The 17,469-nt window shown below is 40.8% G+C and overlaps 1 protein-coding gene across 2 annotated transcripts in view; it reads left to right on the top strand.

The window, feature by feature from the left end:
* The window catches only part of TLN2 (talin 2), a 94,198-nt gene that overhangs the window by 64,979 nt on the left and 11,750 nt on the right, over positions 1 to 17,469 (top strand). For both annotated transcript variants that reach the window (XR_011338314.1, XM_069867073.1), the window contains exons 44-52: positions 1,465 to 1,611; positions 2,278 to 2,444; positions 3,455 to 3,638; positions 3,802 to 3,927; positions 4,524 to 4,640; positions 5,968 to 6,153; positions 10,514 to 10,621; positions 12,367 to 12,472; positions 14,591 to 14,715. Coding sequence is in view for 1 of the 2 variants with exons in the window: in XM_069867073.1 (XP_069723174.1) it covers positions 1,465 to 1,611; positions 2,278 to 2,444; positions 3,455 to 3,638; positions 3,802 to 3,927; positions 4,524 to 4,640; positions 5,968 to 6,153; positions 10,514 to 10,621; positions 12,367 to 12,472; positions 14,591 to 14,715 (1,266 nt within the window). In the remaining variant the exon portion in view is untranslated. The remainder of the gene's footprint in view (positions 1 to 1,464; positions 1,612 to 2,277; positions 2,445 to 3,454; positions 3,639 to 3,801; positions 3,928 to 4,523; positions 4,641 to 5,967; positions 6,154 to 10,513; positions 10,622 to 12,366; positions 12,473 to 14,590; positions 14,716 to 17,469) is intronic.

The raw sequence follows: 17,469 nt of genomic DNA on the forward strand, positions 1-17,469 counted from the left end.
ACGTTAACATTTTATTTCATAAATGTGGCTTTTTATGCTACAAGCTTTGTTATAAGAATTGCCCAGTCAAAGAAGAGAAATCTTTTGTCAGAACATCAGTCCAGCTTCAGAAAGAAACAGCTTGCGGTAGCAGTGGACAGTTCCATACGCTGGAACAGAACCTTCTAAATTAATTGGGGCTTTTGCTTACAGACAGCTTGCAAACAGAAAGAAAATTCTTCATTATTTACTGTATAGCTTTCCTTCGATCTTGTGTTTTGATGAATTACAGAGGTATAAATGCTTTCTTTCCTTGCCTGTAAGGAGTTTCAAGTATAGCGTCCTGTCCTGAAAATGGGGTGCAGGCAGCCCATCTTTTGCTGCCAGGATATCTTTTGTACCTCTGAGTCAGAATACGATGCAGGAGAAGCAGGTTCCCCATGCAGTCTCGCACACCTCATGCCACAGAGGAACACAAACTATTCATCTCAGTTGCATTAGCCTGTTACAGCAGTTGCTGCACGTGCTCTGAGCACAGTTACAGAAAGCCTTTCACCTCTCTCTTCTCGTTGCGTGCCTCTGGTTACGGAGCATAGGCAAACTTTTGAGGTGAGGTAAGAAGGTATCTCACCATCACCAGATGTATCAGATTATCTAGATAAAAGACCTTCAAAATGTTTCTGACTTTGTCATTACATTCCACCGCTGACAGACTACTTGAGGATTTCATGCTCAATAGCTGTGTGAAAAGCAGTGGTTTGCATTTGGCTTGGTATTGTTAAATTGAATTACCATTTCTGCATGTTACTTTCTGTCTCAGGTTGAAATGATTCCATTTGTGATACTAATGGCTGTGAGTCCTTACTTATTCATCCCAATACCCACCTCTATGTCTAAGTACATGCAGGTACTAAAGCTTTCACGTGTTTCTAGGCTGGACCACGCAGCTTATGCTGTAGGATTATTAGTAAATCGGAAGCAGTGAGGGCAGGGTTTCCCACATTTCAGTGCATGTACATGCTCAGTTGTGGAGTGCTGAGACTTTGTGCAAGATTCAAAAACAGAGCCATATACTTTTTGACCCAGTTTCAGCAGTGTAGAGTAAATATATACTTTTTACCTGTTGGACACACCTTGAATACAGCTCACGCTGATGAGAGATGAGGTAGTGTTATTCAAATGTGGTGAAGTTACATGTGCTTGAATTACATGCACCTGACTTGGGTACATGCCTTATGCCTTCTCTTTCCCAGAGTCCGGTTCACTACAGCTCCTGTTTCATCAGGAGGCCTTCTGTAGGGTTCTGCTGTATGAGTAGATGGTATTTTTTTCTGATCTCTGCAGAGATTATAGTAATGAGTGGAATATCAATAATAAAGATTTACCAGAGTGACCATATTTCCATTTGTGTTGATACAATGTACTAGCATGACTTTTATTAACTGTTCCTGCTTCCTTTTTCCCTTTACCTCCTTTACCATCTAGATAGGATTCCAGATCAAGACTCGGGTGCAAGAACTCGGCCATGGCTGCATCTTTCTTGTGCAGAAAGCTGGAGCTCTCCAGATTTGCCCTACAGACAGCTACACCAAAAGGGAGTTGATAGAATGTGCTCGTGCTGTCACAGAAAAGGTAAGACATCCTCTGTGTTGCCCCACAGTATTCATCTACCAAGCTTCCCCAGAGAGGAAACCAGTCAAATTGTTTGGGTTCAGGATTTTTTTTTCCTAACTCCCATTATAGTGCAATACTGGCTGAATTCCAGGAAGTTTTTATTTTCTTTCAAGTATTCGGTACAGTCCATGTGCTGGATTAGCCAACGACTAGCCCTTGCTCATGTCTCTTAATAAAAGTTCAGCCTCATACTAGTGGGAGACTGGTCCAAAACTAATCCCCAAGACACTCCCTTGGAAATACTAAGACCACGTGTTTATTTGCACGTTTGGGAAAAAACAGCAGCTTTTGGCTCTGTAGTTTCTTCTGGCAGTTCATTATGTTGCCTCTGACTGTATTGCAAAGAGGTTTTAACTGATGTGCTTCATCCTGTGACCAACAGATCATTTCATTCTGTCTGAAAAGTGGACCTCCCAGCTAAAATCCCCTTTGATTTGAGGCAATCTCTAGTCATCACAGTGACTGGTGCACAAAGGGAGCAAGTACAGGAAAGAGGAAGGAGAGATTTATTAAAGGTTGCCAAATGACACTGTGGAATGAGCACATTAAAGAGCTCGCGTAACTCAAGGTGCCGTAATGATGCTTTCTTTTGATGACCACCTTGTTGCTTTATGTTGTTTCCAGGTCTCCTTAGTTTTATCTGCCCTCCAGGCAGGAAATAAAGGCACACAAGCCTGTATTACTGCAGCGAGTGCAGTGTCTGGGATAATTGCGGATCTAGACACCACGATCATGTTTGCTACTGCAGGAACCCTTAATGCAGAGAACAATGAATCATTTGCGGATCACAGGTCAGTGTAAATGAAAAAGACGGAAGGGCGTGCGTGCAGGGGAACAGTGGAACTGGCAGCAGCAACTGGCATGCACAGATAAACGGTTAGCTTTTTGGGTTCCTCAAAGTTAAATTGGTTGAAGCAGTGGAGTGAGAAGGGAAATAAGAAAATTGGGGTATTGATAGAGCAAAATTCACTTTGGTTGGTTCTGTGAGGAAAGAACTGCAGCCCATGTTACTTCCTTTGCTGTAAAACCCAGGGCTTCACAGCCAAGACACTGGCCTACTGCTTTGCAGCCTGGTTGGCCTCTTTAACAGTTGCATTGCCAGCATTTATTTCCCACCTTGCCAGTTGTTCAAGAAAGAGGAAAGACACGATGGTGTATAAGTTGCTACCGTTGTGCAGGCTGAAAGTCTGGGGATTTCATGCAGGTGTCATTGATTTCCAGGCTGACATTTTAAATGAATATGGTTCTGGTTCTCAGTGGACTTGAGTCACTTGTGAAGGGCGTATTCAAAATGGTTTCTTCTTTTGCCCCGATGTTGCTTTGGATTTTTTGTCTTGATGTATCGAAACATGGATGAGGGGCAGGAATCCTGCCTAGGTTACATTCTCTATTCCTCTTGCCGTTCTTGCTACTGCCTTCCTCGCAAATAATTATTTTAATTTCTTTATAATTTACTGGCTGCAATGGAGGTTTGGCAGCTGTTACTTTCCTCAGAGCATGGCCAGAATTTCTTTCAGTGTTAAAATGCAGTGCTGTCTTCTGCTGCTGCCTTATACAATTTCTTCTCAAGATGGGGTCATTTTAATACACTGCCTTGCATCTAGCCCAAAATCCAAAGCTACTCTTTTAATAATTTTCCTGGGGTTTGGGGTTTTTTGGTTTTCTTTTTGTTTTACTTGCAGCCTGGCTTTTGGTATGTTATCATGAGTGGACACTGGCATGATGACTTACATCAGCTGTTTTATGTAGCTGTTAGTCTCTATTACATTGAAAAACTTTTTTTTTTTTTTTTTGGCTACAGGGAAAACATCCTGAAAACAGCAAAAGCTTTAGTTGAAGATACGAAATTGTTGGTTTCCGGTGCTGCCTCAAGTCAGGACAAGCTGGCCCAAGCAGCTCAGTCATCAGCCAACACTATTACTCAGCTTGCTGAGGTGGTAAAATTGGGAGCAGCTAGTTTGGGATCCGATGACCCTGAAACACAGGTGAGATGTTTTAAAATTTTTCTGATACGCTTAAAGAGACCGGAGACAATTTTCATTTGATAAGAGTGGAACTAGACAGGCCTTTCTTTGTGTTCTAAAAAGCACATCCTCATCCAGGCTGCTGTTTCTCGCCTGAGGCTTATAGCTGTTTCCATTCCCATAGGTCGTCCTGATCAATGCCATCAAGGACGTTGCAAAGGCCCTTTCTGATCTCATCAGTGCTACCAAGGGAGCTGCCAGCAAACCAGCAGATGATCCGTCTATGTACCAGCTGAAAGGTGCTGCCAAGGTAAAAACTTATTCCTACATTATATTTGAAAGTATCTGTGCAATCTCACTCGATATACATGCAAAACTTGGATTTCAGCAGTTTCTAATGGGAACAGTAACACTGATACCTGTGTTTGGCCTCGAGGCTGCTGTTCGGCTGCTTGCTTACCCGGGGTTTTATCTGGTTGCAGAGAATGTACTGGGTACACTTTGAAAAGGAGTACTATACCTTGATTCGCATCTGTTTCAGCTTGCAGTGTGGGATGTATGGAAAGAAAAGACACAAGCATAATCAGTCTCTGTAGGAGACCTACCTTGGAAATGTGAATTTTCTGTTTTGTGTAAAATTTTTGCCAGAGCACTCACCCTTCAGATGGTTTTGCCCTGCAGTGACTTGTGCTACGTTTCTGCAACCCACGGGGAGCTTTCAGAACCTGGTCCACAGGAGACCTGGTTTTCAGCCTCATAACAATTACAATTCCTGAAGCCCCATAGGCCCTATTAGAAGTAATAATGCTATGTAGCTTTATTTGCCTTGCTTCATCCTCTGCTGTCTCTGAAAAATGGGAGGAAGAAGGAATCACCTATTTTTGTCTTCACCTCTCTCTTCTGCAGGTGATGGTAACAAATGTCACATCGCTTTTGAAGACTGTTAAAGCTGTAGAAGATGAAGCCACTCGAGGGACAAGAGCTCTCGAGGCTACAATCGAGTACATCAAGCAGGAGCTCACGGTACAGAACAAAGCAGGCTATGCTCTTGCACATGAACCAGCCTGCCCTGGCACTCCTCCTTAAGCAAAGCTTTACTGCCTTACAGTGTGTTGGGTGAGGTTTGGTTCTCTTGACCTGTTGCAGATCATCTCTTGAAGCACAATTGCAGTGCCACTTCTGCCTGTCTGCTGTTAGACATTACCAGTCCCCACTTTGAGATTGGAGATGTTACCGTCATGTAAAAGTCTGGAATTAATCGCTTCTTTGTGCCTTAGACATTAGGCTTTCCCTGCAGAGATTCTTTTCTAAGTCGAGTGCCATTCATTTTGGTTGATCCTGGCTTTGATAGTGTCTCCCCAGCATCATAGCTGTGTTGCACCTGCAGTTTAATCTTGTTTCTATTTTTCCTTTATTATGAAATTATACCACCAGTGATACACATGTTCAACTAGATTTGATTTTTTAACATCACTTCCATTTATGGAGAGACAAAGTGAAAAACTGATAAACAAGGAGCATGGATTGGCTCATTTTTGTCCAGAATCTTGTGTTCTGCAAGCACTGACGCTCTGGGGTTGCGCTGTGTGTACTCAAGAAGCCCCTCCTGACGAGTTGTGTGCTCTGAGTTGCCCCTGCACAGTAAAAGAGTGTCAGACAAATATAGACTAAAGCTTAGGAAAAGGAGATATGAAATGAAAGTAAGGTTACCCAGCTCTTATTACCTACATCTACCACAGTTCGTGTATTCCAGTATTCATGAGTAGTGTGCCCTGTCAGATAATTTCAATTATTTTCACGTGATTCACCCTGCAAAATTATATCTGTAGGTTTCTAAGGGAGATTAAGTATAGCATAAGAGACAATGATCCACCTCCACTTTTTTAAGAGGCATTTAAGTATTTTAGTGATATTCTCAGCCTGTCCTGCACTGTGCTATCAGCAAGGGCTGGGTAGGGCCCAGTCTTTTCAGGGGAAGGATGTCCTCGTGTGCGTAGACCAGGCTGAGCCACAGGCAAGATGAAGAAAATATTATTATTAAAAGAATAGTAATTCTTCTGATCCTCTAAGACTTTGAACAGCTGTCTGTATCAGACTGTCATCCAGGTAGTTAAAAGGCAGATGATAAATGGGTTAACCTTTTTTGTATGCTTTCCTCAGCTTATTGTTGCTGTCTGTAGGTGAGCAGGCTTATCAGGAGCGGCTCATGACAGGCAAGAATGATATTAAATTCCAAATACATTTCTAATTTCCTGGTGTTCGAAGGCTGCTTCCAGTTCCTGTCACTCTTTCACAGTTGTTCTGCTTTGACTTGAATGGTATCAGGCTTTCCTCCTGCTTTCACTTTTAGGTTTTTCAGTCAAGCGACGTTCCAGAAAAGACATCATCACCTGAAGAATCAATCCGGATGACGAAAGGAATCACCATGGCAACTGCAAAAGCTGTTGCAGCTGGGAACTCATGCAGGCAGGAGGATGTGATTGCTACAGCAAATCTGAGCCGCAAAGCAGTAGCTGACATGCTAACAGCTTGTAAGGTAAAGATTCACTTCCTTGGCTTTGTTTTGGTCTTTCTAAATACCTTGAATGTTATAGTTTAGTTCAGTTTTCTTTGTGTTAACGCTCTGCTTTTCAGATGAGAAAGTTAATGGTTATGATCATTTTAATGGAATGTCTCTCTCAGAAAGGATTTTTTTTTATGGGCAAAAAAGGAGCAGCACTAATACTGTTTATTTTCTTTTTTTGTGAACATGAGAAGTTTTATTTGACCTGAAATACCTTACTTTTCAGTCTTTAAATTGGAACACAATCTGTGCACATAGTAGAATATATAAGTAATCCTATGGTCAGAAATATTATTTCAGTATTTCTAGGAATCGTGAGCAGAATGGTGAAAAGAATCACTCACGTCTATTTTTTGTAGTCCTTTCCCCCCTAACCAAACCTATTCGTTTCCTCATTTTCTTCTGTGCCTTTCAAAAATGTGTTTTGCCTTTTTTGGTACCCTGTTTTCTGCTCTTGCTTGAGCCAGACAACTTCCAAAAACTGACCGGCAAAACTGAGGGAAAGTCTGCATATAAATGGCTCTTAAGTCACTTGGCTTTGTTCTGATGATAAAAAAGGTCTAGGCATAAATTAAAAAAGGGGATTATAATAACCTCGTTCTTTTTGATCTTCAGTAGTAACACAGAAGTGCCTGTGAATTACATTTATTTACTTTTGCCTTTACATGCATGGAAGATGAGAGTAAAGTAACGGTGCCCTCCGTGACGTGTCTGATTTTCAGTACTTGGTCAAGTCCTGACCACGTACATCAGTCCCAGGTTAATTTTTAGCCTAATACTGCGAAGGTGGAAGGGTTAATTTTGCTTTTAAAATGATGGTCATACAAAAGCACGAGTTCAAGTATTACTTAGATCTCGATTTATACAAAACTTTATTTTAACATAGTCTTCTGACAGGGCTGTTAGTGTCTGACAGTTTGTAACAAACTTACATACTTCATATTTTTATTTGTCCTCTCCATAAACTCAGAAGGTCAACAAAACAAAGCAGCTCTAATTTGCATGTGAAAATTTAACAACTGTGCACATAGCCTGATATTTCTTAGGCACAATCCAGTTAACTGAAACTTCGAAGGGAGGCTAAGAGCAGTTCCTAGCTGTGCAGCAATTCAGGCATGAATTCAGACACTGAGGCACACTAAATGTCCTTTGTCACCTGGGAGTGGCTAATGCAGGTACGTTTTTGGTTTGATCTCTTTAAACCGGCAGTAAATTCTCAGCAGCGGAATCCTGCTTCCAGAAATGTTACAAACTCTCTCTCATGCACATTCTACAGCCCGATAGGTCATTTTGAACATTTAATTATGAACATTCATCTTATGTTTACATTTTCTCCCAGTTAAAATAATGGTTTCACAATTCATGCATTGCTGACAGCTGATGGGATAGAGCTTCCTACAAACTGAACACTGGAGGTCTGGGATGCTGGATAAGCATTCGAGATCTCCCAGGGAATTACCTGCCCAAAGAAAGCAATTACAGAATGAAGATGGCTGGCAATCATTTTACTTCTCTGTAATAATACCATGACAAGGAGTCCTTCTCAGACAATTGACTCCTCTGTGAATTAGATTCCAGTAATCTAGGTTAGTAACGAACAGTAAAAGCTATTAGCAGTCTTGCTGTAGTGTAATTTGGACCAGTAAAGGCAAGGGCTTAAGATCTAGTTTTATGTTGTCCAGTTTTCCTAAAATCAAGAGTGCTTATTGAGCAAACAGGTAGAAAAGTGTCCAGGTATGCTAATTTTATGCACTATCTACAATGTATGACGAAATAGCTGTCATTTAACAAAGCTTTTCAAGAAATAGTTTGTGTCAGACTTTATTTAGAAAATCCTGTTTCTACAAATTTTGCACAGAGACTGAGAAATCTTATGACATCATTTATACAAATGGATTACCCTACATGGCATTTCCATGATAAACCACAACCCTAGAATTTCAGGAGTAGGAACCAGCAGTCTTAGCAATGCAGTGCAACTTGGGTTTTGTGGTGCTGACAAATACAGGAGGGGTTCCCAGTGTGATTAAGCTGTGCTGGACACCGAGCACTGGCAAATAATCAGATTTTCATGTCTTTTGTGCTAAGACAAAAGTGGGTGGGTGTGATCTATGTTAGAGTTGTCTAGAACAGAGCTCACACTTCCCTGGTGTCAGGAATTTAAATTTAAGTTCTGTTTCATTGCCAGCTGCCTAAGGCAAGTAGGATAAGGGATTTGACTTCTTAGCAGTTATATATATGCTGTGCTTGTTCTGCTCTGTAAGTTTACAGTGCTCGTTACTATTTCTATGCTTATAAGTAGACACCATTTCAAAAGATAGTGTGGTTGATTACTGCAGGATGTAATGAACCAAGCAACTCTCATTAAAGTCAGTGGAAACGCTCTAATTGCATTTACTGAAGGTTACAGCAGGCCCTAAGATAATAACAATTTCTGCCTTTATTTCCTTTTTGAATAAAATAATGACTATGTAGTAAGAAGCTTGTGCATAATATCACTATCCTCAGTGATTGCTGTTGGAGGTCTATCAAAAGCATGAATTACAAAATTGTCATCTTAAAATGACTGTCATCTCTCCAGTCTGCTGTGAAGTATATGGTTTGTCTGAAGACTCCTCGAACCATAGAAAAGCTCCCAAAATATTCTGATATCAGTCTTGGTTATGTATACAAAGCATAAAAGGAAGTTCGTAGTTCTCTTCTGCAGGTATTTGCTCTAATTGCATGTGTAACAATAATATTCAAGTGCACAAGAGGCATGTTAGGGTGTTTACAACGTATTCACGTGAACATGGGGGATCCTTCTGCCCTGTTTGAAAATTAAAAATAAGCTGGTTTGTATTTTTTTGAACTTGTTTGAAGTATGCTGAAGGTGGACAAAATCTTACCCTGTCTCCTCTGTTCTCCTTTCCTTTCCGATTATTTGAAGGTGGCTGAGGGGACCCGGGTGCTCTGCTGATATTTAACTTCCCGGCAGAGGGAGCCCACAGACCAGCTCCAGGCTGGCTCGGGACATTTAGGATTGCAGGAAGGGTTCAAAGTTTAAGTGAGCAGTGAGATAATCCCCCAATCTAATGGAAAATATGAGTTTGTAGGGGTGGAAGGAGGTGGTCTCAGAGAGGAGATGCTGATTTATAAGGTTTTTAGGAAGCTCTGCTTGTAAACAACTAGGATTTCAATTCAATTAAAGAGTTCTCTAGACATTTATTTTAAAAAACAAAAGGTTTTAAGAGGATGCATTTTTCACTTTTTAATAAAGATAAAATGGCTGGATTAGTGAGGCCCATGTCAGACATTATAATTGGAAGAAATCTTTAAGAAGTCAAAGATCTGACTCTGCTGCTGCTTGTTTGCATTTAAACACATGGTTCCAGCCTGCTTATTGCTGTGTCAAATCCCTGTGTCAAGATAAAGCTGTTAATAAGCCACTTCTTATGCTGAATTACCAGTTAACAAAGAGCAGCTAGTGCTTTTTGTCAGTGGGTGGGTGCGTTTGTTGATTGGGTTGGATTTTATCTCTCTTATGTGAAATAATGATATCCTGGCACTTCCTTAATAGTTCTGATCTTCTGTTTGCAAGGCTTTCTGTAAGGAACAAATTACTATCTTTATCTTGCAGAATGGAGAAGGAAAAGCGAGAGCCCCACGTTCAACCCACACAGTGGGCTGGTGGTTGACCTCTGAATGGCCCAAAGCCTTCTGGGGCCAGCCCAGTGTTTCAGTCTCTAAACTAGATAGCTACTGCTGCTTCCAATCCTCAATGGTCGGCTGCACACCAGTTACAGGAGGGTTTAGCATACTTCTGACTTGGAAGATGCAAACAGCCATCTGTAGATGGCAAAATTACACTTTGAATTTTGATTTTTATTGGTATTTGTAGGAAAGAAAAGCCATAATAGTATAACCTGTGCAGTGTAGAATAGTATATATGCAACTCAAGAGCCCATTCCAGCCCTGAGATGTTTTCCAAGTGATCCATTTTCATTAGAAGAATGAAAGGGGGTCCTCTATTTTCTCTCAACTGGCAGAAAGAAGTAGTACCTCTGCCGACAGTACCTTAAGAAAGACACTAAGAAAAACTGCAGGTGCACATCCAGACAGGAGAATGTGCTGATAGAAGGAAAAGTGTTTCTAATGCCTATCTGGGAACTGGAGTTCTGCTGCTCTTTGGGTGCAGTTTGCTTACACCGTTACAACTGAAACAGCTGGTGCTCAAGCTCAAATGTTATTTGCAGTTTGGAAGTATGTCTTCCCTTCTCTTCCCTGTCTTCTCTGTGTTGCCCTTCTCTGGTGGGAGCAGTTTTAAGGCGTTAATATCGGTTTGCCCCCTCAGCAAGCATCGTATCACCCAGATGTGAGTGAAGATGTTCGAGAGAGAGCACTGCGCTTTGGAACAGAATGTACGCTGGGATACTTGGAACTCCTGGAACATGTTCTCCTGGTAAGGAAGAGTCTGCTTACACCTACTAGATCCTTTTCAAGGAGAATAATCTCTCTTACCTCTTTTTATAATCGCTGTTAGTGACATTTATTTCAGCTTGTCACAAGATTATCCACTATTTTGTTATTCAGGAAAAGCAAGCTGAAGTAAAGTCATTGCTTCAGTTTAAACTGTGAGGCAGAAGGAAGACTGGAAGTACTTCAGTGAGACTGAATTCTGGATTGGATCTGGAGGCAGTACAGATCCTGACCTAAAAATGGTCCCTGACAAAGAAATAAGACGCTTCAGTATTTTTTTAAGTCCTCTATAACCATTAGAAATACTAGGCGTGCTCCTGTCTCCCAGACCAAAGAGGCTGTGTGATCTTTATGCAAGCACATGCCTTTTGCAGTCCTGCTTCCAGGAAAATAAGAGGTTGCGTTGGACAAATGGCACAAAACTGGCTTGATTGCTCAAAGAATATTCTCTGATCACCCAGGTGGGGGTAGGGAACAGTAAAACACTAGTTAAAGCTGCTGAGCATGCACAAATTTATATAAAACAACTTACAGATTGTATTCTTAGTAAGGTTAAAGACTGACCTGCCCTCCTACGTATTCATATGCTCCATCTTGGTCAGTATTGGTGCATGCTGAGTTGAGGGGAAGTCTGAAGCTTATGTTGTTGTTGTCATGTCATGCCTGTATATGACTCTGCAGGGGATGAGGATCTGCTGTGAGTTCTAAATTGGCTTTAAAAGAATGCAGTTTGTAAACTTCCTAGTTTTAGAATTTGCATCCATTTCTTCAGTTTCAAGATTGGCATCACTGTCATGGGTGGCACTAACATCACAGCCACTGGAGCAGAAAATATCTTTGCTATAGTCCTGACCACGTTTGCCTGGGTTTGGACGTTTTCGCCTGTATGGAAAGGTAACCATTGAGGTGCTCGGTGCTCAGTTGCTGCTGTACTGACGAACTATGCAGTGTATCAGCCTTGGCCTTGCTGTTATGTTTTGGTAGCATTGTATGTTGTTTAGCTATTGAGGATTCACGTACTTCTGTTTAGTATAGAAACTAGTTGACTGAAGATCATCCTCAGGTAGCAGGAGATTAATCCATGCAGTCATTGGTGTGGTGGTTCCAGAGAGGTAGAATTCCTTGTGTGGCAGAGTTAGAATCATAGAATAACCAGGTTGGAAGAGACCCACCGGATCATCGAGTCCAACCATTCCTATCAAACACTAACCCATGCCCCTTGGCACCTTGTCCAGCCATGCCTTAAACATCTCCAGGGAAGGTGAATTGTGGGGTTTGAATCTCTCCAGAGAAGGAGACTTCACACCCTCCCTGGACAGCCTGTTCCAGTGTTCTGGCACCCTCACAGTAAATAAGTTTCTCCTCGTGTTCAAGTGGAACTTCCTATGCTCTGGGTTGTGCCCATTGTCCTATGTCCTCTTGCTGGGCACCTCTGAAAAGACTCTGGCCCCATCCTCTTGACCCTTGTCCTTTATATAAGTCACATTCACCTACACGTGACTTGGGAAACTCAAGCTCCTTATTTTCTCAGATACACTGTCACTCTCAGAACTAGGTTTTGAGTATAGAAGAATTCTAGAACTTAATCTTTTTTCTGCTTAAAATATGGTAATTAATGGACTCATGCTTTCATTCAGCTGATTGCTGTAGAAACTAATGTTGGAATGTTCTAGTGTTTTCTGGAATCCTTACTAATATTCATTATTACATTTTATCTTTTTTCTCTAGATCCTTCAAAAACCAACCCCAGAACTAAAGCATCAGCTGGCCTCTTTATCCAAGCGGGTTGCTGGTGCTGTTACGGAGCTCATCCAATCAGCAGAAGCAATGAAGGGTGCGTTGGGCAGCTTGGCTAACTCCATGGTGTGCTATTTATTCCATGTCATTTTTGTAGCTTAAAGCAAAACCAAAACCTAACAAAAACCCTTTTAGTATATTTCAGGTGTTTTGGCACCATCTACTTTCCTTCTTTTCAATCTTTTTTTTCCTTCATTCTGCTGGTTTTCACTTGTTCGTAGTGTTGGTAAATGTGTCTATTTGACCTCTCCTGCTTTGTGTGTGGTAGGTAATCTGTAAATAATGAGGTCTTCAAAAGTGGTATCAGCACTCAGGAGCCACAGCAGAAAACTAAGTGCAGTGTCACTCCTATTGAGCCGGTAGCTGAATTATAATTACTTGATTCCTTTCCTTACACTCCTGTTTCTTCAGTTAACATAAGTCCTTTGCTTAGCAGTGATAGCTGCTTTCTAACTTCAGATAAAAGCGGATACCACCATCTTACTGAATTAATACCCAGCTTCCAGCAATGATGTCAGTGTTAAGTATATAGTGCTTACAGTTCTCAGTCTGGGTCCTGCCCTGACAAAGCATGTTAATGAAACAATGAGGCTTCAGAAAATTGTGGTCTGGATGATTTCCTGAACTCTTAGAACTGAACAACTTGTAGACAAATAAAAGTTCAGCAGTCAAATAAGCAATGAGTTCCTCTGCCTAGCAGAAGTTCACTGTTTGTGTAACAGATGAAGGGTATTTTTCTCAGATACTGACTTCCTTGGTAAAATTTTCATCCAGTGGTACGTACAAACTCTTGAGATGACAGTTCTAAATTTCTACATTTTAAATGAGATGAATGCATATTAATGGTGCTGTCATTAAATGTTAGACCACTACTGCTGAAGCGTATCTACTTACAGATTTACTGGGCACTTTCATCTACAAAGCCATCAGAAAGGCCTATGAGCATTCTAATCTCACAGGTAATAGAATGCTACAGGAAAACATTTTTAGCTGGTGCAGTGTTGATCCATAAGCATTCTAAGTTATTTCCTTTGTTTGATGAATGAGATGTGGATTATGCAGTTCCTTATGCAGAGTGCCAGTATCTTTCTACCCAGTCATTTTCTCATAATAATGATTAATGTTTCAGTTGGTATTTTAATATTAGGCTCACCCAGAGTTTCTGGTCAAGTTTCAGTAAGTTTAAGATGGCCTTAAGGGATTTTTTTTTTCCCTTTGTTTTTTTTTCCTTTCTAGTTTAGTCTGCCTTTCCTTGGTGTACGCTGCTTTCCATCCTTTTCTGTTGTTTCCACGTGTGACACTGCTTCCTCTCCTTCCCCTTAGTAGTTATGAAATTTAAAGTTTTCTTTCTGGTTTCCTTTTGTCTCTCCCTCTGATTGTCCTTTTGGCTATTTAATTGCTTCTCTCAATCTAGAACATGTATATTTTCTGAATCCTGTCCAGAGAATAACGCTATGAAATTGAAGATAATAATGCTCTGAGACCTCCTCATCCAGCCAGCTATTCATTTTGTGGACACAGAAAATTTCTTTGAGCCAAGAGAAATGCTAAAAACTTTAAAAAAAAAAAAAACCAAAGTAAAACCCAAACCCAAAACACATTAACCTTTGGATATGTTACAGAAACTGCTTAACTGCTTTGGCATCCTTCATGTTCCTGTTAGAAACACAAAAGCATGCTTTCTGTGGTCAATACTGGCTTCTCCTCTAACCACTGCCAGAAAAAGAGACTCTGAAGAGCGTACTGTGGTGACTGTCTGTTGTCTATAACATGTCCTCTACCATCCTGTCCGACTTCTCTATTTACCTTACAACTCAGTGAAGTTAGAAAGCATCTTAGTAAGAGCTCTGATAAACTGTTAGTTTTGTTCCCAGGATGGACAGTATCCCTTTTTGAAGCTACTTGGCTTAATTAAGTTCTTAATTAAGTTACTTTCCTAACAGAATAATCCTGCTAAAGACTTTTTTTTCGCTCTTAACTTACATTTTGCTGTCAGTGGCATGAGTACGGTGTTTTAATGCCATTATGGTACAAAACCAGCCTTCTACGATGCACATTCCTTATTTGCCACTTGAAGTGTACTTGTAAATCACCCTGTTTGAATGGCAGCTCGCAGTGGCACTGAAGTTATTGTCTCCATCTCCATTAATTTCAGGGACGGAGTGGGTGGATCCAGAAGACCCAACAGTCATTGCAGAGACAGAGCTACTGGGGGCTGCAGCATCAATTGAGGCTGCAGCAAAGAAGTTGGAGCAGCTGAAACCAAGAGCCAAGCCAAAGGTGAGTGTCCGTCCCCGTTGTTTCTTTGAAGCTAATAAAGCAGAAGCTGCCTGTAGCCTATATACTGGCATGTGCTGTGTTACTGTCCACGATAATGGTATAAAAAACTAAACCTTGCGTCAGTCTCAGTGCCACTAAACACTGCACTGGGTGGGACTTAGCCGTGAAGGAGGAGGGTAAAAAGATGCTTTTCAGGGAGTGGGTCAAGCACCAGCCATGAGAAGGCAAAGGAAGAAAAGCTATTTATTAGAAATGCTTTTAAGTGTTACTGTATCATTACTGTTGATTGTTTACTTTTCTGTTTCCAAACACATTTTACTGATTTGAAAGTCATTCTCACTTGAAGAAGTTTCCTTTCCTTTCTCACTTTCCTTTGAAGACCTTTTGTTCTCATCAATGTATGTAGTGTAGCAGGAGAAAGAAGCAGCAACACAGAAGGGATTCAGCAGAATGCAAAAGACCTTCCGAATTTTCTGAGATTAAAACCATGAAATTTTATGCCATGCTAAAAGAGTAGCTGCTTCAGTTTCAAATCAGAGATGTGGTATGACCATTTCTATTTAATTTTCCTGCAGGAAAATCAATTACGGTTCATTATGAAAGCAAGTTGTGTTGCATGTTGCTAGGTATTTCAAACATGTCTCCAACTATATTATATAGAATTAAGCCAAATATTTTCACATGTGAAACTGCATGAAATATATGAAACTGTTGTGACTGGTGGTTGTATGCATAGCTCACAAAACTGGATCACAGAGAATTGCTGTTTGTTGCCTAGTGTGGAATAGCAGGCAGGTTTTTGAAGAAATTATCATGTTGCGTGGAATTGCATCTCTTAAAAATGAAAATCGTGCTTCAGCTATGTAATTTTCAGGAAAGGACAATCTATCTATTCCCCTGTTTGTGCTGCTTTGTAGGTGCAGAACTGTTTTCTAAGTAAAGCTAGTGAGAAATCTTTCTAAAAAGCAGGGCCTTAAGAACACTGAGTGTTGGATGGTTGTTTTCAGTGCAGGGTGGTATTTTGTCATTCAGGAGCATCTGATGAAATAGCTCTTGGTAGCTTCACTCTTTGAGGTCTTCCCACCCACCCCCATCTCCCGCTTAGCAATGGGAATAAATTAGCTTGTAAAAAAAAAAATGCTCTTTGTCCTGCATTTTTTAACAAGTACATCCATTTTGTTTATAAAGAAAAATGGTCCTTTATAATGAGATTCTACAGAGCAGAGGACACAGGCCGAGTCCGAGGAGAGGATGAATCCTCCGTCACCTCTTCTCTGCAGTCACTGCACAATAGCATATGTGTGTTGCTTGGTAACCGTGGAGCAGTTTCCTTCCAACATCTAAGCCACTCCAGGGTCATTGTAATTTCCTAGCGAGTATAGATCTCACACCTGCTCCTCGTTTAACATGTTAATCTGAGTATCCAGTCTGTCTGATTTATTGGTCTGTTTATTTGTCATTTTCAGAAACTAAAATTCATATCCAACTGTTCGTTTAATTTGGGATTTAAACATCCTTTTTTAGACGTTTAATCCCTTTCACAGTGTGGATTGTAACACTCATCAAAGGTACCAGGAAATCAAGAGTGGCTGAAATACCACTTTTCCTTTTGGAGACTCGTAGCTCGTATCCTCCCAGAGTAGAGTTTCTTGCTTAGAACAGGTTCTGTGTCTGACACTCATCTTGGACAACACACATAGTGCTGTAGAATGCCCAGACTGGGTAAGAGGGTTGATACAACTGGTTTTTCTTATGCTTAGTCTATGAAATGCAGGGTCAGTAGCTGTCTTACAATGAACAGACCGCCGGTGTAGCTAGACCTATATCCAGCTTTGGTTAACAGAAGTCATCATTGGGTGAACTTGCAGAGAAGTCCTCAGTTGGTAATTTTAGAATAATCTGCCTGCAGGAAATCCATCATCTTCATCATTATTAATTGGTGGTCAAATCTCTATTTTTGGGTAAGCTTCTGCTGCTAGGGTAGGGAATGGGAATCATTTGGTCTAGGCTTGAGATTTCAATCTTTGTGTGTTCCACCTTGTCTGTTTTATCTAAAGAAAACAATCAATTGAAGGTCAGGGTTTGCTCCTTTGTTCCACTATCTTAATTTTTAATATACTTTTGGAATTTTAGTTCTTTTCCTTGTTTTCTCTTCATATTTTTGCACCTATCATACCTCCTTGATGTCTTAGAGACCAATAGCATGAAATGTCTTCATTTTCCACTACTGGGAATCACCCCAGAGAACAGTCTCTAATAAGACACAGACCTGCTGACTGCTGCCTATGTTTTATTGTATGATGCATATTCTGTTTGCTTTAAATTGTTTGTTTGGCTGCTGGTGATTACACTTCTAAAATGCTTAGTCTGCTAGTCCAGTGCCCCGTGGATGCCCTGTTGGTATCTGTCTGTCTTCTGAGCTTCTCTCTTGTAAGCACTTTGAGGATTCTCCTCCATAAGTGTTGTTACTCCTCCCGATAACCCAAAACCTGTTAAGTATTCTTATTGCAGTGTTCCAGGTGGGGAACAATCTGTGAAGCTGTAAGATCTTTGTTTATTAAGCAAGTTTTGACTGTCTTATTGCCTTTATATACAATAATGCTTTTCCTGCATGTGGACTCTTTTTTTTTTTTATTGTTTTCCATTTCTGAAGGGTCAGGTGTCTTACAGTGCAGCCACACATTCCTCCTGTTAGACAAATATGCCACTGGCAGTAAAATAACAACCCCCCTAAATTAGTAGGTTTTTTAAGAG

This window comes from Phaenicophaeus curvirostris, chromosome 12 (genome assembly GCF_032191515.1).
Source record: "Phaenicophaeus curvirostris isolate KB17595 chromosome 12, BPBGC_Pcur_1.0, whole genome shotgun sequence".
Classification (NCBI taxonomy): domain Eukaryota; kingdom Metazoa; phylum Chordata; class Aves; order Cuculiformes; family Cuculidae; genus Phaenicophaeus; species Phaenicophaeus curvirostris.